Below are 18,710 nucleotides of genomic sequence, written 5' to 3'. Positions count from 1 at the left end.
GTCTGAACAGAAAGCAGTCGGTGGGTATTTAAGATATCAGTGCAGTAGTCAGAACTTGATAGAAAACGGCAGCGGCGGAGTCAAAATGAGACGCAAGTCCACCTCAGTCCTGCTCATTTTTTTTTACGTCACTCACACCGTTTTCTCGGTGCTCACGCTCGTCTGAGTGGCGGTGGCGTTGGGGACGCTGTATTTGGTGAGGACAGATTTAAACTGCACCAGCGTGGCGTCGGTCCGAACCCCCGTCGGGTCGAAGTGCGTCCGACTCACCCTGAAGCCGGCCTCCGTCAGGTACTGGAGGAATTTGTTCAACCTGTACAGAGAAACATCAAGTCAAATTATAGAGATTTAGCGCTTTAGTCAGCACTAAAAACACTAACGTTGAAAGATACCGACTTGATTTGACTCATTTGGACGCTGAAGCTTCATATTTGCTTCAGATAAACTTTTAAATACATGTTTGCACAGAAGGAGGACTGGGGATTTTGTCACTTACATTGAACACATGAACAGGAGGAATAATTAAAGCAAGAAAAACAGGTTTTAATGTCCATTTGGACGCCTGATTGTTGTTTTAAGACAGACTTGCAAAAACCTGTCCTTTAAAATCACATCTGTGTGTAACTGTGAGGATATTTTGTCTAATAATTCATGTTTTGAATTTCTTAAATTTGGGATGAAAACAAGTTTTATATGAACGGCCACATTTCAGCACTGGGCCGTACTGGAAAACAGTTCACTAACTGCTACACACCCAGAGGAAACCCAGAGGCAAAGAGGTCAGAGGTCACTCACTTGGGCATGTTCATGCCTCGGATGCTGTGGCGGTGGATGCTGTAGTAGAAAGGCGGATGTTCCAGAGACGCATCAGGCTTCAGCTTCTTCACGACATTCCCCGACTCCTCTCCGCTCTTCCTCTTTCCTGTAGAGAACAAGAAATTATCTCTTAACAGAGAGACTGTGTTCAAACCCACGAAACTTTACTTTCAATTCAGGTGGAGATCCAAATAATTCCAAAGATACCAAAAATGTCAGAGTGAACTTTGGGGAAATGTGTATGAAATGAACAGAATATTTCCATTTGATGTGATGGTGCAGCCATTGAAAAATAAGCAGATATTGAATACATAATATGAGAAACTGTCACACAATGTAGGAAAAGAGGGTGTTTTCTGGATTAAAAGACACTCAAGAAGAAATTTAATGGTGAAATTAGGAGTTTAAGAGGTTAAAGATCAAATCTAGGTTTTCACTTCGATGTCAAGTCTCTGCCATCTAGTGGACAGAAGTAGAACTACAAAGACAAAACCTCAGTTAATTATGAGACTCACCAGACTGATCAGCAGGTCCCGACTCCTCTCCGCTCTGTAAAGTCTTAATGACGACTCCGCACTCCACTGCAGAGAACATCACATCATTCTGTCAACATGGGTTTTGGTCATTTTGTCACACAGACATCAGAGCAGAGAGGGAGAGGTTGTGGTTTTACCCTGGTTGGTGAGAGCAGACGGTCCGTGGACTAAAGACTTGAGGGTCGTGCACTCAGACTCACAGATCAGAGATTTGACGAGCGGCTGGATGTCGTCCATGCTGTGTTTCACCGCCGCTGACAGCATCCTCCTCAGGAAGCCTGTGTTAAACAGAGGGCCGGCCCTGCACACACACACACACACACCTGTAACTGTACTATACATGTGAGGATTATCATCATTCTCTAGCTTTTACAGTTTTTTATGATTGGTTACCTGCACTGAGTCCACACGTTTAATCTACTCACACAGTCGACACAACAGCAACAATTATGGATCAAACTCTGACACAAACCATAACCCTCTAACCCCTTAACCCTAATGCCCTAACCATAACCCTAACCCTAACCCCTTAACCCCCTAACCATAACCCTAATGCCCTAACTATAATCCTAACTCCCTAACCATAACCCTAACCCCCTAACCCTAATGCCCTAACCATAACTCTAACCCCCTAGCCCTAATCCTAATGCCCTAACCATAACCCTAACCCCCTAACCATAACCATAACCCTCTAACCCCTTAACCCTAATGCCCTAACTATAACTCTAACCCCAACCCCCTTACTATAACCCTAAACCCCTAACCCTAACCCTAATGTCCTAACCATAATCCTAACCCCCTAACCCTAGCCCTAATGCCCTAACCATAACTCTAACCCCCTAACCATAACCTTAACCCTAATGCCCTATCCATAACCCTAACCCCCTAACCATAACCCTAACCCCCTAACCATAACCCTCTAACCCTAGCCCTAACCCCCAAACCCTAATGCCCTAACCCTAGCCCTAACCATAACCCTCTAACCCTAGCCCTAACCCTAATGCCCTAACCATAATCCTAACCCCCTAACCATAACCCTAACCCCCTAGCCCTAATGCCCTAACCATAACCCTAACCCCCTAACTATAACCCTAATGCCCTAACCCTAGCCCTAACCCTAATGCCCTAACCATAACCCTAACCCCCTAACCCTAACCATTGTTTTCACACAGAAAACGTTCAGTGACTACAGCAGGGGTATTCAACTAAAATTTAAAGAGGTCCAGTTAGAGAAAATTTCTTGAAGCAAAGGTCCGGCATATCATAATGTCTTAACTATTTAGTGTGATATATATTTAAGTAGCCTAGTAGTTGTATCGACATCTGCATGTAATCAATACCTGACTGTCAAATCAAATGAATTCAGTACAATTCAGAAACTTTTTGACAATATTTATTGTAACGTAACGTAGAACTGAACATATCTGTATGACCACCGATATGTTTAATGTAATAATAATAATAATCTCATCTACTAAATAAAATAGGGCTGCATTTGAAAATAAGAGAAAATAAATAAAATGTTCAAATAAATTGCTTAACTTCAGAATTTCCCCTTTTCTGTTTCACATCTCATCTTCTCAACCTTCACCGTCTACCGTAAAGACTACAAAAGCTGTGCCAGTTAAAATAGAAGCTCCCCGTCAGGTTTTAAATCATAACCTTCTGTCTTGGCTGTACGCCGGGTCCGTATGGGACAGCTTCTGGGTCCGGACCGCGGTCCGCCAGTTAGTGACCTCTGGACTACAGCCTTCAAATGTCCTCAATACTTTTCTCACTCAAACACAAACAAGCAACAAAACTCTGTTTATCTGCAGCACATTTTGCACGTTTACATCCTCACTTCCGAACTTTTCAGCTCATGTTCAAACACTAACATGTGTTCACACGGATCATAACCACACTGAAATACATCTTGTTTATGTAAAGAGTAAATCACACGTGACAAAAAGAGATTTGTTCACTGTTTGAGGAGGTGGATCTGCTTTATATCTACAGGAATCATTTGTGTTGTGATGTTAACTTGCAGCTGAGTGATATGGGCAAAATCAAAGATCATATATTGGTGCTTTCACAACATATTTACAGTAATGTGGGTATAATGACTATGTGGATAAAGGGAAATAATAGAAAAGCTAGAACAGTCACTTTACTGTAGTGCAGCCTTTAAAACAAGGAACTTATGCCATATCACAATATTACGATGTCCAAAATTTAAGACGATATCTAGTCTCACATCACGATATCAGTATATTAACCGGCCCTAACAGTTTTAGCTTTTTACTGAAGTTAGAAGAAAAACAGTTTAAAAATATCTCAAAGTCAAAATTAAGAACATATGCGCGCTTATCAAACTTCAAATCAGATGTTACATCTAGTTTATGCTCAAGTTCTTTAGTTGCACAGTTGAGAGCTGCTGTGCTATTGAGGAGGAAAACAGATGTTAAGAAGAAGAAGATGATGATTTAATATTTCTTGAAAGGTCTCAACAAAGCCCTGAAATATTCTGGTGTACAAACGCTCAAATACTGGAATTAATTCTGACGTCTTTAAGTTTGTTAACTTTGTCTCAAAAGCCTGTAAAAGAAGGCAAGATGGACTTTTTAATTATTATTGATTTTGATTTCTCCAGCACTATACAGTAGATGTTTCTGACAGTGATTTATTAATTTTATTGTAGACAGTGATTGTCTGAAAATATGAAAGTTGCTTCTCTATTTTTAGACTTTTCATCTGTTTCAGGAGTTTTCAGGTGACATTGAGAGGTTTACCATAACGGTCCCAGCTGCACCGCCGTCTTTCCAGGCAGACTTCCATGACAGTTACAGGGCAGCGTGTCTGGAGGAAACACACAAGGATCACAACATAATTTACTTTCCACAGTTACTGCAGCTTTCTCCATCTCTGCAGAAGAGGAGCATTACAGAACGGCAGGCAAAGAGAAACTGATTAGACGTTTGTAGTTCAGCTGGCTCACTGAATAATCTTAGTTAGTTACAGCTGAGAAGAAGAGTTAAGAAGCCAAAACTCTGCCTTTGACTGTATTTTTTTTTTGTCAGCTGAGAAGCCAAAACGGTTGATGACTAAACATAAAACTTTTTTTTATAGCTTAAACACATGCAGGAACCAGTCGTACAAACAAATTGTTTCAGCTCCTCTAATACGACTGCTGACACTGCTGGTTTCTGACAGCAGCAAAATTCTTCTTTTCACTCTTTTCTGGGAACATTTTTGTGAATGAAACTCGCCGAGCGGAGCAGGTCGACATTTTAGGGGGGCGTCTGTCTGTGATGCTAATGATGATGGAATCTCAGGAACGAGTCCAACTCGGATACAAACAAACCTCAGAGATTTAGGAGAAAATACAAAAATGTTCTTGCATGAAGCCCGATGTCAATAATAAAAGTTAGAAATTGAAATCATGGCTCTTAAGATTAAAAACAAGAGGGTAGATCCCCTTTTATAAATCACCACAATCTTTACTACTAATTACTAGTTTACTCTTATTAATTCCTCTTGATTATAGGAAGAGAATACAGATAGACCATTTATTGACAAATGTTACAGACCCTTTTTATTTATCTATCTTATTCAGTGTTATTGTTATTTACTCTCTTTCATTTTCTCTTTTTGGTCTGGCTTAAAATCTCTTTTTATTGTATAATTGTATTGTGTGACATTCTTATGAATTTATATTTCTTTCTGTTATATTTTATACGACCTGTCATGAAGAGTTTTCTAAGTTTCGATCGTTAAAAACACAATAAAAACTGTGTTTAAATAAAAAAAGAGAAATTGTACTCAAATTGTGATTTTGATATAAAATGAAGTGATTGTTCATGATGGAAGCTTCCTGAATGTCTTTCTCCTTTTAGTTGATACTATAAAAAACCGTCAGTAAAAACACACATTCTTCTACTTTAAGGTACAATAAACGACATTCAGCCTCACTAGATGTCAGCAAACAACTATTTGCTATGATATAGTGGAGTAATAGCGTCCTGAGCAGAGAATGAAGTCATGACTCCCTCTGCGTCTGTTGTTATCCGAGCCTCTCTGCTCTTTGTTTTGGTAGCCACATGCGCATGCATGTTAGTGCATGTGAGGCCATGTTTACACCTGGTATTAAAATCCGTCTTGGGTGATCCGATCACAAGTGGACAGCTCTAAATACAGGTGTAAACGCACCCAAGACGCATTGAGGACGGATTGAGATCCGATCACTCAGATCACATTCGGAGGTGGTCTGGGCCGCATGTGGCAACATTCATTTAGCAGTGTAAACTCAATGCGTCCTGGGCCACATTGAAGGACCGCCTACTCAACTGACATCCTCTATTTTCCGACAGACTAGACACAGGACCCTCCGTCCAAAACTGTTCGACTTGTCTGATAACAGGATAAACAAATTATTTTGTTTTTCATGTGAATTAAAAACGTAACCCACCTCCCGTTTTTACCTGTTTTTCTTGTTCCCCTAACCGGTTTCCCTCGAATAACCAACGAATTTGGTCTTTGAAAACGGAAATGATGTCCTTGTTTATTTGCATATAGAGCTGGGAAGTGAGATCCGATCACAAGTGGTCACTCATGACGCATGTGGAGACGTATGTTAATACCAGTGTAAACAGGGCCTGAGTCCCTCCATGTCCACCGTGTCCATTTCCAACATGGCGGCAGGTTCACAAACTTTCTCAACTTCCAGCTAAACAGTCCAGTAAAATATGTTTCTGCAAACATTTGAGGCGTAAAATAAGCCACACAGTAACAGAATCTTGATCCATGTTTGATCAGCTCTGCCTAGTTTGACCGTTTGATCTGAGTTTAATGAGCTGTTGTGCTCAGATGGTGCTTTCTTTTTTTTTTTTTTTTCGAACTTTACTGAGTAAAGGAAACACATTTGTTTTGGTCTGAGATGCTGGTGTTAGTGCGACATCTAGTGGGGCTGAATGTCATATGTAGAACCTTTTAAAAAATATGCTGCAGTATCACATTGAGCGTGCTTCCTCTGTGCAGGTGTGAAGTTTCTATAACGGACACCGCTCTTGTCGAACTCACCGTCCACCATGTTTCCTAGTTTGAGGAAGACTCTCTCCTCGCACCACTGACAGTGAACCAGTTTCCGTAACTTCTTGGTGGACTCGTCTGCCGGCGTGGGACCTCTGATGACTCTCACCACCACCAGGACGAAATGCTCCACCGCCACCGCCAGCAGCACCTCGATGCCTTTGTTACATCGGGCTGCCGCTCTGGAGAGTACAGACAGCGAGGAGTCAGGATGGTTTTTTCTCCAGTTTTAAGTATCACATTTAGAACAGACATAATAAATACGTCTACCTGGCCACGGTGGCGACCACCATGCGTGCGGCCAACTCTCTGTAGTACTCTGTGCGTACAATGTGGCAGCCGTAGTGACGCAGGGTGACGTTGGGTGACTTGGAGTAGAGTGAGCCCGTGTCTGTAGACGTCACAGAGATGATTCCCATGTTCCGGACGTTCCTGAAGGCAGCGTCCAGGTAGTTCACGGCGGTACCAAACGGATCCAAGTGACTGAAAGAGATAAAGTGATTAAATTAACAGCATAAACAGTATTTACGATGTTTTTGTTTTTTTGTTATGCAAGTTTTAAAAACCCCATCATGCATCCACCTTAATAAAAGGGACCATAGGGTGAAAAAATGACACGAGAACAGAAAACAAGCCACTAACAACTGTGTCTGACTTTTAAGGACGAGTTCACAATTTATTAAGTCAACAGTCAGGAGCCTATATGAACATTAAAGCTGTTTTTCTTGCTGTTATCATTCCTCCTGTTCATACTGACCATTAGAAGATTCCTTCATAATGACCTTACAATGGAAGTGATGGGGGACAAAATCCACAGTCCTCCTTCTGTACAAGAAATGTATTTAAAAGTTTATCTGAAGCTAACATGAAGGTTTAGCGTCCAAATGAGTCAAATCAAGTAGATATCTTTCAACGTTACAGTCTTTCTAGTTACAAAAATCCCCCTTTGTGTTTCTCTGTTGAGCTGCAATTGAAGGACGGTAACAAAAAGAGGAAATTTGGCATTAAAATGACTGTAACTGTGGAAGAAATTCACTTTATTTGTCTAACTCAGATGGCTGAAGACTCATACTATCTTCAGATTAAATTAAAAAAATTAAAAAAACATTTTTGCGCAAAACACAGACTGTGGATTTTGTTGCTCATCAAAAAAGGATTTTTTTTCATGGCCAATATAGAATGATTACAGCAAGAAAAACCTGTTTAATGTTCATTTGGGTGCCTGAATATTGTTTAAAGAAAATACAGAAAATTTCAAGATATCCTTAAAATATGATAAATGTGAGGTTTTTCTTTATTTTCTAATTCTATTTTGAATGTTTGTGTTTTTTTCTAGACTGTAATGTATCTATTTTTCAGTTAGATGGTGCAGTTTAACAAATATTACACACTAAAGGCTAAATTATCACTATAATGTAATGTACTCTTCTTCACCCAACTAGTGTCAGAAAGTATTGATATAGGACTTTAAATAATCAGAATAATAAGCTTGATCAAATCTTCCCACTCACATGTAGTCAAAGGGCCGCAGATGCATGATGACGTTAGCGTCCATCTTGGCGACCTCCACCGTAGCGATGGGTACCCCCTCTACTTCTCCGCCGGCCCCGTCGGGCCCCCGGGGGCCTCGTGAACTTCCATCCACTCGGATGTGGTTGAGCTGACAGTTCTCTTTGATCATTTTGACGCACGTGTCGCTGATATCCGTTATGGTCACTTTGACTGCGTTACGAAGGTGCTTCGCCCACTGGAGGCCCATAATCCCTGAGAGACAGAGAAGAAGAAGAAGGAATGTGTGAGTCTGAGAGCGTTAAATGTTTAGACTTTCTACAACTTTATCTTCACTACAAAGAAACATTTGTCTGAACACGACATTCATTCTTAGATTCTTCAAAGCTTTAAGCAGCTACAACTAATATCTTTATAATATCAATGTATGTGTAATGTGTTAAAGAGAATTCAGAATCAGTGACTCTGCAGCTCCTCTCGGCTAGAGAGCTTTATAGTGAGTTTCAGCTAATTGTTTATCTGTCCAGCTGCAGCTTTACTGTTTTGGTTCACTCTAAGTGCTCTCATTGAGTCGTTTTGGGCCACAGCAGGCAGCTGTTTTCAGAGAAAAAGCTGTAAAAAGCCACTGTACACTACCTGCTCAGCACCAAATGGCAAACAGACACAGTTAGCTGTAGACTAGCTGGTGAACATAGTGGAGCATTAAGCAGCTAAAGAGCCAGATATTTCCCTCAGGAGTTGGTAGAGAGTAAAAACAGAGCTAAAAGAGAGTGAATATTGGACTTACATCCACCTGGTGGACAGAAACACGACTCAAGATGAATGATAATGTTGCTTTGTCACCAGTGTCGGGCAATAATGTGATTACTTTAGTGTAAAGGATTTTTAATTTGAAGATCTGTAATTGCATTACAGTTACTAATTCCAGCAACTAACTTCTCATTATCGATTAATCTACCAGTTAATTGTGCATTAATTGTTCATAAAATGTCAGAAAATTGTAAAATTTCCCCCAGCCCAACTGACTCCTCAGACGTCTTGTTTTCTTCAACCAACAGTCCAAAACCCCAAAAATATTTAGTTTACTATCATGCATGACAACAAAAAGCATCAAATCTTCACATCTGAGAAGAATATAGCTTTAAAAAAAAAAAAGACTGATTATTTGGTTCTCAAAATAGTTGCAAATTTATGTTCTGTCGACTGAATAATTGACTAATCGTTGCAGCTTTACATGTATTAACAGTTTGCAGGATTACAGTAGATGTTTACTGTCCCACCTGTGGCTCCAAAAGCATCCAGACACTCCAACGGGTTTCTCTCTTCAGCCAGAACAGCCAGCGAACAAAACACCAGCTGCCTGAAACACACACACACAAAAAAACCCTCAATGTATGTTGAGTCAGTGTTAAAGATAAATTCATTAAGCAGAAATATGTCTTGTTTCATCATGAACATGAGTGCTGCTGCTGCTGACCTGTTGATCTTCATCTTGCGGTTGAAGTAGGTGTCACTCTTCTGCGGCGTGGTGTGGTTCGGGAGGAGCTGGACGTTGGTTCCCAGTTCTTTCATGATTTCGTACGCCTGACCGGACGGAGCTGTTGACACATCAGACATATTAAAGCACACCGAAGGATCGTCACTATACCGGTGAATCTGGTTATTTAACAACGAAGACAACAACTCCCATGATCCCTTGCTACTTCACACCGTCATCACACTCTGTCTTTTGTTATTGTTTTGATCGAGAGACCCCTAGCGGCTGAAATTACATATTGTGCGTTTAATGTGTATTGTCCTTCCAAATAAAGAAATGAATTGTTGTTGCGTGGGGATGTCTACGCGTTAGCCAAACTTTGAGCTCAAACTGGTGCCTCAACAGACGGAGGCAGAACTGAGGAAGGGTCTGGATGAGGAGATCTGGAGCACATGAATGTAGTAAAAGCTTTTTAATAGCAGCTTCGACATAAAACAGGTGACCCGGTGGTTCCTCTCAGGTATTCTGGCTCGGTAACACGAGGTGCGTCTGCTGGGAATTGTAAGCCCTTTTAATAAATCCTCCCTCGGACAGACGGCTTTTTCTGTTCCGAAGGATCAACATGTGGAATCATTTTAAACTCAGATTGAAACAGTTTTTAAAAGAGGGATCAGTCATGTAGTCATGAGTGATATGGTGCTTATGGTTTTATGATACTTTTATGGTATCACTGTTTGCTTCTTGTGCTATTCTGTACTTTTTTGTTGAGAATTGTAGTTAAATGTGTGTTTTGTTGAGTCTTGTGCAGTTCCATATGTATTTTACTGTTGAGTTTTATGTGTTTTAAAAGGCTCATCTAGGGACGTGCATCGCAAACTATCTTAGGCTATAAATGCTGTGGTATGTGCCATTAGTTCATGCTATATACACGTCCCTATACAAATGAATATTCAATAAATTAAGGTAACCAAAGTTTTAGAGAGGGCTGCAACTAAAGATTAATTTCATTATTGCTTAATCTGCCGATTATTTTCTTGATTAATCATTTTTTTCCATAAAATGTCAAAAAAAATATTTCGTAGAGCTCATGGTGACGTTCAAATTTCTTGTTTTGTCTGATCAGAAGAGTCCAAAACCCAAAGATATTCAGTTTTCTATCATGTACGACAGAAAAGCTTCAAATCCTCACGTTCAAGATGTTGCAACTAGCAACTTTTATTGTATTTTTCCTTTAAAAACAACAATTATTCCATTATTAAAATAATTTTCTGTTGATCGACTAATCAATCAATCAACTAATTGTTGCAGCTCTAGTTCCAGACAACATCTAGTCTGATTATGTGAGCTGTAGGATTTGACTAAATAGCTGAAGTAGCCCTTTAATGAACCGTCCAGCTTCTTGCTGCCGGAGCACATGTGTGCTGAGATGTCAGTGTTTATTACCCGGCTCCTCAAACGGTACATCTGAGCTCCCGCTGTAGCTGGCCTCAGTCTCTCCTTTGTTGACGTGGCGTTTCAGGTGGCTGATCATGTCGGTCTTACGGGCGATGGTGACCGAACACACCACACAGTGATAGTGAGCCACGTGTCTGCCTGACGCCTGGAGGGGATCATATAAAAAAAAAGAAAAGAAAAAAAGATCACGATGGAAACTATGTTTAGGCATGAAAGAGAAAAAAAACTAAAGAACTGCAGCTACAGTACTTCTCCACGGCAGGAACACAGATTCCTGTAGTTTCCTAAAGCAATTTAACTGTAATATCTTAGCAAGTTTCCTGGTTAGGATGATTTAATTTAGTAGAAATCATGAAGAAAATAGAGGAAGTGTTGTAATCTTCTAGTTGATTGAATTATTTTTTATTATTATTTTTTTTGTAACTAGAGCTGCAATGATTGATCGATTAGTTGCCAAATAATGAATTCATTCATTCAAACCTTTATTTAGACAGGTTAGACCACTGAGAGCAAGCTCTCTCTTACATGAACGACCTGATTACAATATAAAGTATAAGAAACAATAAAGATAAATCGGCAAATATAAAAGAAAATACGAACACATAATATGAAAATATATTAAAGCAATAAAAAGAAATATATGCACATAAAAGTTAAAGCTGAATTAGAGAGATACAATCTGAATTAAGTTTTTCACTGTGATTAAAAATTACAGGGAGGTTTTTCAATAATACATGAATATTTACTTGAGTTTCAACATAGTCTGAGTAATTAACACTTTATTTAGGTCCTTTAATTTTATACTTATTTCCTAGAAATTTTCTGAGTAATCTGCAGGTATTAAACAGTTAATTTTCAGGACATTTTACAGCCTGAAGCTGCTGTTCCAAACTGACAGTAACATGAGCTGCAGACTGTCTGTATGTTTGATGTCTCACCTGATCTCCGCTGAGGCTGGGCTTCAGGTTTCTGCAGGGCAGGTGGCAGATGCACATCCTCTGACCTGTTAAAGGTCAAAGATCAACAAGAAGAAGAAGGTAAATATACTAATTAAACTGTATGAATGTAGATTTGATGAGTGTCTTCAGATACAGCCTGATTATGTGGCATATGTGGCCAAAAGTATGTGGACATGTGTCATGTATTTGGTAACACTTTATTTTACAGGTCCCTTGATTTTATACTTGTTCCCTGGAAAATTTCTACATAATTTGCAGGTATTTTCAGGACATTTTGGTGCAAATTTGGATTCATATATAGTTCTTAATTTTCCAAATTTTTTCCAGAAATTCTTCATTTTTAAAAAGGGTTATGTAATTTGACATAAAAGGAGAAATGCACTAATTATAGAGTGTTTAAGAAAGAATCTAACATGGTAAGATTTGTAAAACTGTTACATATCGGGATATTACACTGAAAATCTCTAGGAAACTAGTATAAGATAGAGGGACCTGTAAATAAATGAATGGTTGGTTGGACAGTAAATTGAATATATTTGGGTTTTGGACAAAACAAGCAATATGAACACTTTTAGGAATTTGTGATCAGAATTTTTCATTGTTTTGTAACTTTTTATATATCAAACAATTAATCGAAAATTTATAAAATTTCTACGTAATTTGCAGGTAGGAAATGGTCAATTTTCAGAACATTTTGGTGCAAATTTGGATTCATATATAGTTCTTAATTTTCCAAATGTTTTCCAGAAATTCTTCATTTTTAAAAAAGGGTTATGTAATTTGGCATGAAAGGAGAAATGCACTCATTATAGAGTGTTTAAGAAAGAATCTAATATGCTAAAATTTGTAAAACCATTACATATCGGGATACTACACTGAAAATCTCCAGGAAATTAGTATAAAATAGAGGGACCTGTAAATAAATGAATGGTTGGTTGGACAGTAAATTGAATATATTTGGGTTTTGGACACCTTTAGGAATTTATGATGGCAATTTTTCTTGTTTTGTAACTTTCTATGTATCAAACAATTAATCGAGAAAATAATCAGCAGATAGTGAGAATAATCATTGTAGTTGCAGCCCTAGTTAGTCGTCTCATATGACAGGAACAGTCTTCCAGGTGTTTGGACGCAGCCTCCACCTGTGCTTCACTTTCTTACCTTCAAACTCTACGAAGACCTTCCAGTGGAGGTTCTGCAGGTGTCGGCGGAGCTTGTGGCTGTAGCAGGCTTTAAACTTCTCCTCAGGACACAGAGGACAAGACTTACGCCCCGCTGGAGGGTGAAAACACACACACAAAAAAAACACAAACACAGAACTTTTATGCCGTGTGAGCACTTCGCTTGTTCATTAAGCCATTTAAAGTTTGGGTTATTTGGTTCGTTTGAGTGCACGTTCATCTCTTTTTATGTTGGTTGTTTGATGACAGAATAAAACCAAACCACAATCAATCTCAAAATGTCCTTTCATTCCCATTTCCTCTTATTATATTTCAATTATTAAGCAGCACAGAGAGACTAATGCGCACTTTCATAACTAGCAGGCTATTACAAGTTTTTACACTGGTTGATAGTTTATTAGTTTATAAGACCTACATGGTGTTGCATCAGACTATCTATCAGAAAGGTTTTTTATTTATTTATGAACCAGCTGGCCCCTCAGATCATCTGGTTCTTCTGTTTTTAGCATAAAAAGCAGAATGAAACCCTTCAGTGATGCTGCTGCTTTCAACCATTACGCCTATTTTTTTACCTTCCAGAGGATCTGAGAGGAACTGAAAATATTCATATCTTTTTTTAAACGTAGACTAAAAACCCATCTGTTTATCCTGACTTTCATGTAGTGTCTCATAATTTTATAGTTTTATTATTATTATGTAATTTATTTTTACAGTTTTATTGTAATCTAGTGTTTTAAAATTTAAATTTGACTTTTATTGTTTGTATTTTCTTTCATTATTTTAACTTCTCTCACCATTTACTGTCATCTTATTAAATTCATTCTTTTAAAGTAGATTTTATTCAATCTTTTTTCTTTCTAACCTATTATTTATGTATTTATTTATTTTATTTATATTTTACAAATCACCTTGATCTTATGTGCATTAGTCTCATCGTCCATATTAACCATCCTGTGCGTTGAATTCGACTTGTATGAAAGGTGCTATATGAATAAAGTTTGACTGATTGATTGATTGATTTTCCACTCACCACCATTGAGGTCGACCAGCAGCTCCAGGCCCTCCAGTTTAGTTTGGATGGAGATGTGTCTCTCTGTTGGCAGCAAAGAAAAGCAAAAAATATTTGTCATTTTATTCGTTTTTCAAGTTATTTCAAAAAAAAAAAAAAAAAGTTGAAAATGTTAAGTTTTAGTCCACGACCCTGTCATGAAATTGACAGTTCAATAAAGTAAACTTATCACTGATGTCCAATGATCAATATAAAACACAAACTGCTGTTATTAAATTACCAGTCGACTATTGACGACCCAGACTGGCAGGATCCATGCTATGGAAATATTTATCTGTAATCAAACTAAATCTACTCAGTTTAGGATTATACACCACACACATATATATATCACCTGCTCAAAAAAACAATGCTAATGTGTCTCCACTCTGCTGTAATTGTAACTCTCAGACTGGTGATTACATTCACAGTTTCTGGTCATGTGTGTGAAGCTACAAAGCTATTCGTGTGGTATTATGGATGAACTGTGTGTTATTTTTGCTGCTCCAATAGCGTTAGATGCTACGTGCCTCCTACTTGGTCTTCCAGATGGTCATATTATAAATATTAAACACAAGACTTCTATTCAATTTATTGACTTTTGCCGCCAGGAAGAATATTTTGCTATTTAGGATCGAGGATGCTGCTCCGATGAAAAAGTCCTGACACAATCTTATAATGGAGTTTATCCTTAATGAATACATCTTCACTCCTCAGTGGATGCTTTCTATAAAGTTTGGGACCCAAACTAAAATATATTGAACCCACGCTGTCATCTTCCATATTACAGAGAAAAACCTTGCTATTTGCTCATATATTTGCAAATAGCATATACTCTGCTGTAGGCTGGTCGAGGGTTGGAGGATATTATTCCCATTATTTTTATTTCTTAATCTTACCTACTCATTTTATTTGGAATGTCACGTCTGAGCTGTTATGTAATAAATATATTCTTTAAAAAAAAAAGAAAAAATGTACCAGTGGTGGTGGAGGGTTTGGTATCAACGTCTGCAGCAGCTTCATTCTTCACCGTCTGGTCTGCAACTTGATCACCAGCTGAAGGAACGTCTCCACCGTCACTGCCTGCAGAGACAGAGACGTAAGAACATTATTCCACCCTAAAGGGGCAACTTGAAATACAGAAGTACACAAAGACGATTCTTTTACTGACCTCATTGTTTTTCTATTTTGAATTATGTCAACTGGCTGCTGTAACACTTTAATTTCCCTTTGAGGTTACTGAAGTCTGTCTATCTATCAAACACCTAATTGATTAAGAGTTAAGATTGGATTTAAGGGTGAGATTAATCAGATTATGTAGACCCAGTGCTAGAAGAAGTACTCATATCCTTTACTTAAGTAAAATAACTAATACAGCAATGTAAAAATACTCCATTACAAGTAAAAGTCCTGCATAAAAATCATACTACAGTAAAAGTACATAAGTATTATGAGCTTGATGTAGTTAAAGTATTGCAGTAAAAGTAGTGGTTTGGTCCCTCTGACTGTTATATTATTATATATGACATCATTAGATTATTAATAGTGAAGCATCAGTGTTAGAGCAGCACGTTACTGTTGTAGCTGCTGGAGGTGGAGCTAGTTTCAACTACTTTATATACAGTTAGCTAGTTTAGTCCAGTGGTTCCCAACCTAAGGGTCGGGCTCCTCCAAAGGGTCACCAGATAAATCTGAGGGGTCGTGAGATGATTAATGGGAGAGGAAAGAAGAAAAAACAAAGTTCTGATACACAAATCTGTTTTCAGTTTTTAGACTTTTTCTCTAATCTTTGATTTTTTGGTGAAATATTGGATCATTTGAACATTTATTGAAATGAAAGCATGTGAGAAGTTTGTAGGGAAAAATCACTATTTGGTGGAGCTGTTAACAACTCATAGACATGTGAAATGTGACCCCGACTACACACTGCTTTTTGTAAGACATCAAAAAGCCAAAAATGTTGGAAACCACTGGTTTCATCTTTAACAATGTGTTGTATTTTAAAAGCTTGTTATATTATCCATTGTGTCAAATCTTCATCTGAAAAGTAACTAAAGCTGTCAAATAAATGTAGTGGAGTAGAAAGTACAATATTTCCCTCTGAAATGTAGTGGAGTGGAAGTATAAAGTAGCATCACATGGAAATACTCAAGTAAAGTAGCTCAACGTGGTACTTAAGTACAGTACTTGAGTAAATGTACTTAGTTACTTTCCACCACTGTGTGGACTAAGATGATTTGGAGGAAATCTGAGGCTGCTGCGGCTCCTGGGTAGTTGCCCGGTTTATAATCCAGACTTGATATCGATCCAACGGCTCCGTGAACATAAAACCGTTAATAACCGGACAGCTCTGCGGTCCTGTAGTGCAGCTCCGTGAAGAGACCGTGTAAACCAAAACTACAATACACCGCTTATTTTACATTCTGACAAAGCCTGTAAAGAAAACTATACTATAGCAGGCAGCTGGTGGCGACAACGGCTCGGCTAATATTAGCTTCAGCCCTTTTGTCGCTGTTGTTGTTGACTATTTAGGTCCTATGGCGGAGCTCCGTGGTGAGGCCCTCGTTTAGTTCAGCAGTTATAAACTCAAATTCTCCGTGAATTCGTAGCACAGCGCTGATTATGCCCAAACTACGATTTATTGTCTTCTTCACGGTCCTGAAATCAGTGAGCAAACGACAAATGGGTGTAGTTTACTTACGTTTGATATCGACGTCCTCCTGGTGAAGCTGAGCAGCGTCTGCCTCTTTGAGCTCCGCCATTACTAACTACAGCAACATACGCAGGAAATGTTCTGCTGTACGTAAATTACGTAAAGTGCGCAGTTTTAAAGCGTAAACGGTAAAAAAAAAAAAAAAGCAACAGAAACCGAAACAAATTTTAAAATTGACGTCTTCAATATTAATCTGTACCCCTTTATTTATATTTTAATTTATTTTTCCTCTGTAATATTTTGTTTTTTATTGAATGTAAAAAAGCTTCTTGCACAATCCTTTTACCATTTTTTTTATTTTAAAACAACAACAACAACAACAACAACAATAATGATGATAATAATAATAATAATAATAATAATAATAATAATAATAAGTTCCACCAGGTTCACCTCTTGCCCGAAGACCGGGCAAGAGGCAAGAGGTGACCAGGAAGACAACCCCTAAATATCTACGAGTCGCAGATATTCCTGTTCGGCATGACATGTAGTCATGCTGTGCAGCGTTTGCAGAAGCATATCACAGACCATAGTCACTTGGGAGAAGATGTGCGGTTCTCGATAGAAAAATGTTTCTACGTGGACAACTGCCTCCTAAGCCACCCAACAGCCCAAGAAGTAGTTTGCTTGTCGACAAACTACGCCAGCTGCTGAGATGGGTTTGATCTACGACAGTGGGCTAGTCACGTGCCCTGTGTGGTCAAACATCTTCCCAAGGAAGCCAAGTCAGACAGCTTTGAGTTGTGGCTTTCACAAGACAAAGCAGATGCCCCAGAATTGATCCTCAGCCTTCGCTGGCTCTGCCAAGCTGATACTTTAGGGTACGAGCATCGCCCAGTCCATTATGAAGCTCAAACCATGAGAATTGTGTAAAAGGTACTTGCATCACAATACAATCCTCTTGGCTTTATCCTACCTTACACCACACAAGCTAAGGCATTGGTTCACAAGCTGTGGGATAAGCACAGGGAGTGGGAGACCCCCTGCACCCTCAGGCCTGTGTTGTTGCTGTAGTGTTGTTTTAACCATCTAGTTTAGTGCTGCGGCTGATGCATTCACAGTGTGTTGTTTGTCCACAATTATGGTAATTTACACCATACAGGTTAAAATTCTGCTTCATGCTCACTCAGACTTTTAAAAGAAAGGCTTTTTTTTTTACATTTCCAGAGTGAGTAGAGGAATCAGGAGAGAGGAGATGGAAGTGAGGACGAATCGCGGGATATAATGTTAATGGTGTTTAAAGAAAAACAAGGAGAGAGTAAAGAACTGATTCAAGAAGGAAGAAGGTGCAACTGATTCAAGATTTAAAGAAAAAAATTTAAGCAGGAAAGGGAAACACATAGAAGCAGCCCAGGTCAGGGCTGTGCAGAAACCTTTAGAGGGGGAAGAGGCTGAACGTTAAAAATGGGCACATGGACCAAGATTTTAAAACATCATACACCCACATAATTTACAGCATAACCTGTTGAATCATGGCAACCCATATTCAAACAGAATGTATCATGGAGTTTTACAACAAACTGAATCATACTACATCATTGTCCCCTACCTGATGAAATTGGAGGGGGACTTTGATTCGTTCAATGATAGGTGCTCTTGGCATCTATTAAACTTCACACAGCCAGGCTGGACAAGGCACACTGAGAGCTGAGAATCATAATGACCACAGTATGGATAATAAACTGTGAAGACCGAGGTTTTGTTATTGTAAGGGTAAATGAATGGCAGGATTAACCCAAGGCTTCAAGTAATATTTTGATGATGGAGAGACATGAACAAATTCAAAGCAGGAAAATTGGCAAAGAACTTACCTAGATTCATTATGTTGCTGGTAAATATTTTGTCACGTCCAGCCTGCAGAAAATGTTGCCTTTGGCTGTGTGATGTTTAATAGGTGCCAACAGAACACACACACACACACACACACACACACACACACACAATAGAGA

The 18,710-nt window shown here is 38.8% G+C and overlaps 1 protein-coding gene across 1 annotated transcript; it reads right to left on the bottom strand.

Annotated features, from left to right (window-relative positions):
* Positions 1-128: 128 nt before the first annotated feature.
* On the bottom strand, positions 129-16,837 carry trmt1l (tRNA methyltransferase 1-like). The gene is made up of 16 exons (XM_042415877.1): positions 16,750-16,837; positions 15,027-15,131; positions 14,031-14,093; positions 12,981-13,094; positions 11,799-11,863; positions 10,849-11,005; positions 9,406-9,526; positions 9,209-9,288; positions 7,931-8,183; positions 6,690-6,902; positions 6,411-6,601; positions 4,124-4,190; positions 1,490-1,653; positions 1,332-1,397; positions 796-922; positions 129-313 (listed from the first exon to the last, which is right to left on the bottom strand). The coding sequence occupies exons 1-16, from the start codon at positions 16,808-16,810 to the stop codon at positions 133-135; spliced, it is 2,028 nt and encodes a 675-aa protein (XP_042271811.1). The 5' UTR covers positions 16,811-16,837; the 3' UTR covers positions 129-132.
* Positions 16,838-18,710: the final 1,873 nt, after the last annotated feature.

Source organism: Thunnus maccoyii, chromosome 7, assembly GCF_910596095.1.
Source record: "Thunnus maccoyii chromosome 7, fThuMac1.1, whole genome shotgun sequence".
NCBI lineage: Eukaryota > Metazoa > Chordata > Actinopteri > Scombriformes > Scombridae > Thunnus > Thunnus maccoyii.
This window is presented reverse-complemented; position numbering and strand designations above follow the sequence as displayed.

What these genes read in the sequence shown, in the direction of transcription:
- trmt1l (XM_042415877.1), bottom strand. Translation starts at nt 16,810, where the DNA reads ATGGCGGAGCTCAAAGAGGCAGACGCTGCTCAGCTTCACCAGGAGGAC. An exon ending in CAAACCCTCCACCACCACTG is followed by an intron (nt 14,094 to 15,026) that starts GTACATTTTTTC and finishes TGCTGCCAACAG; the next exon opens with AGAGACACATCTCCATCCAA. An exon ending in TGTACCGTTTGAGGAGCCGG is followed by an intron (nt 9,527 to 10,848) that starts GTAATAAACACT and finishes ATGTGTCAACAG; the next exon opens with CTCCGTCCGGTCAGGCGTAC.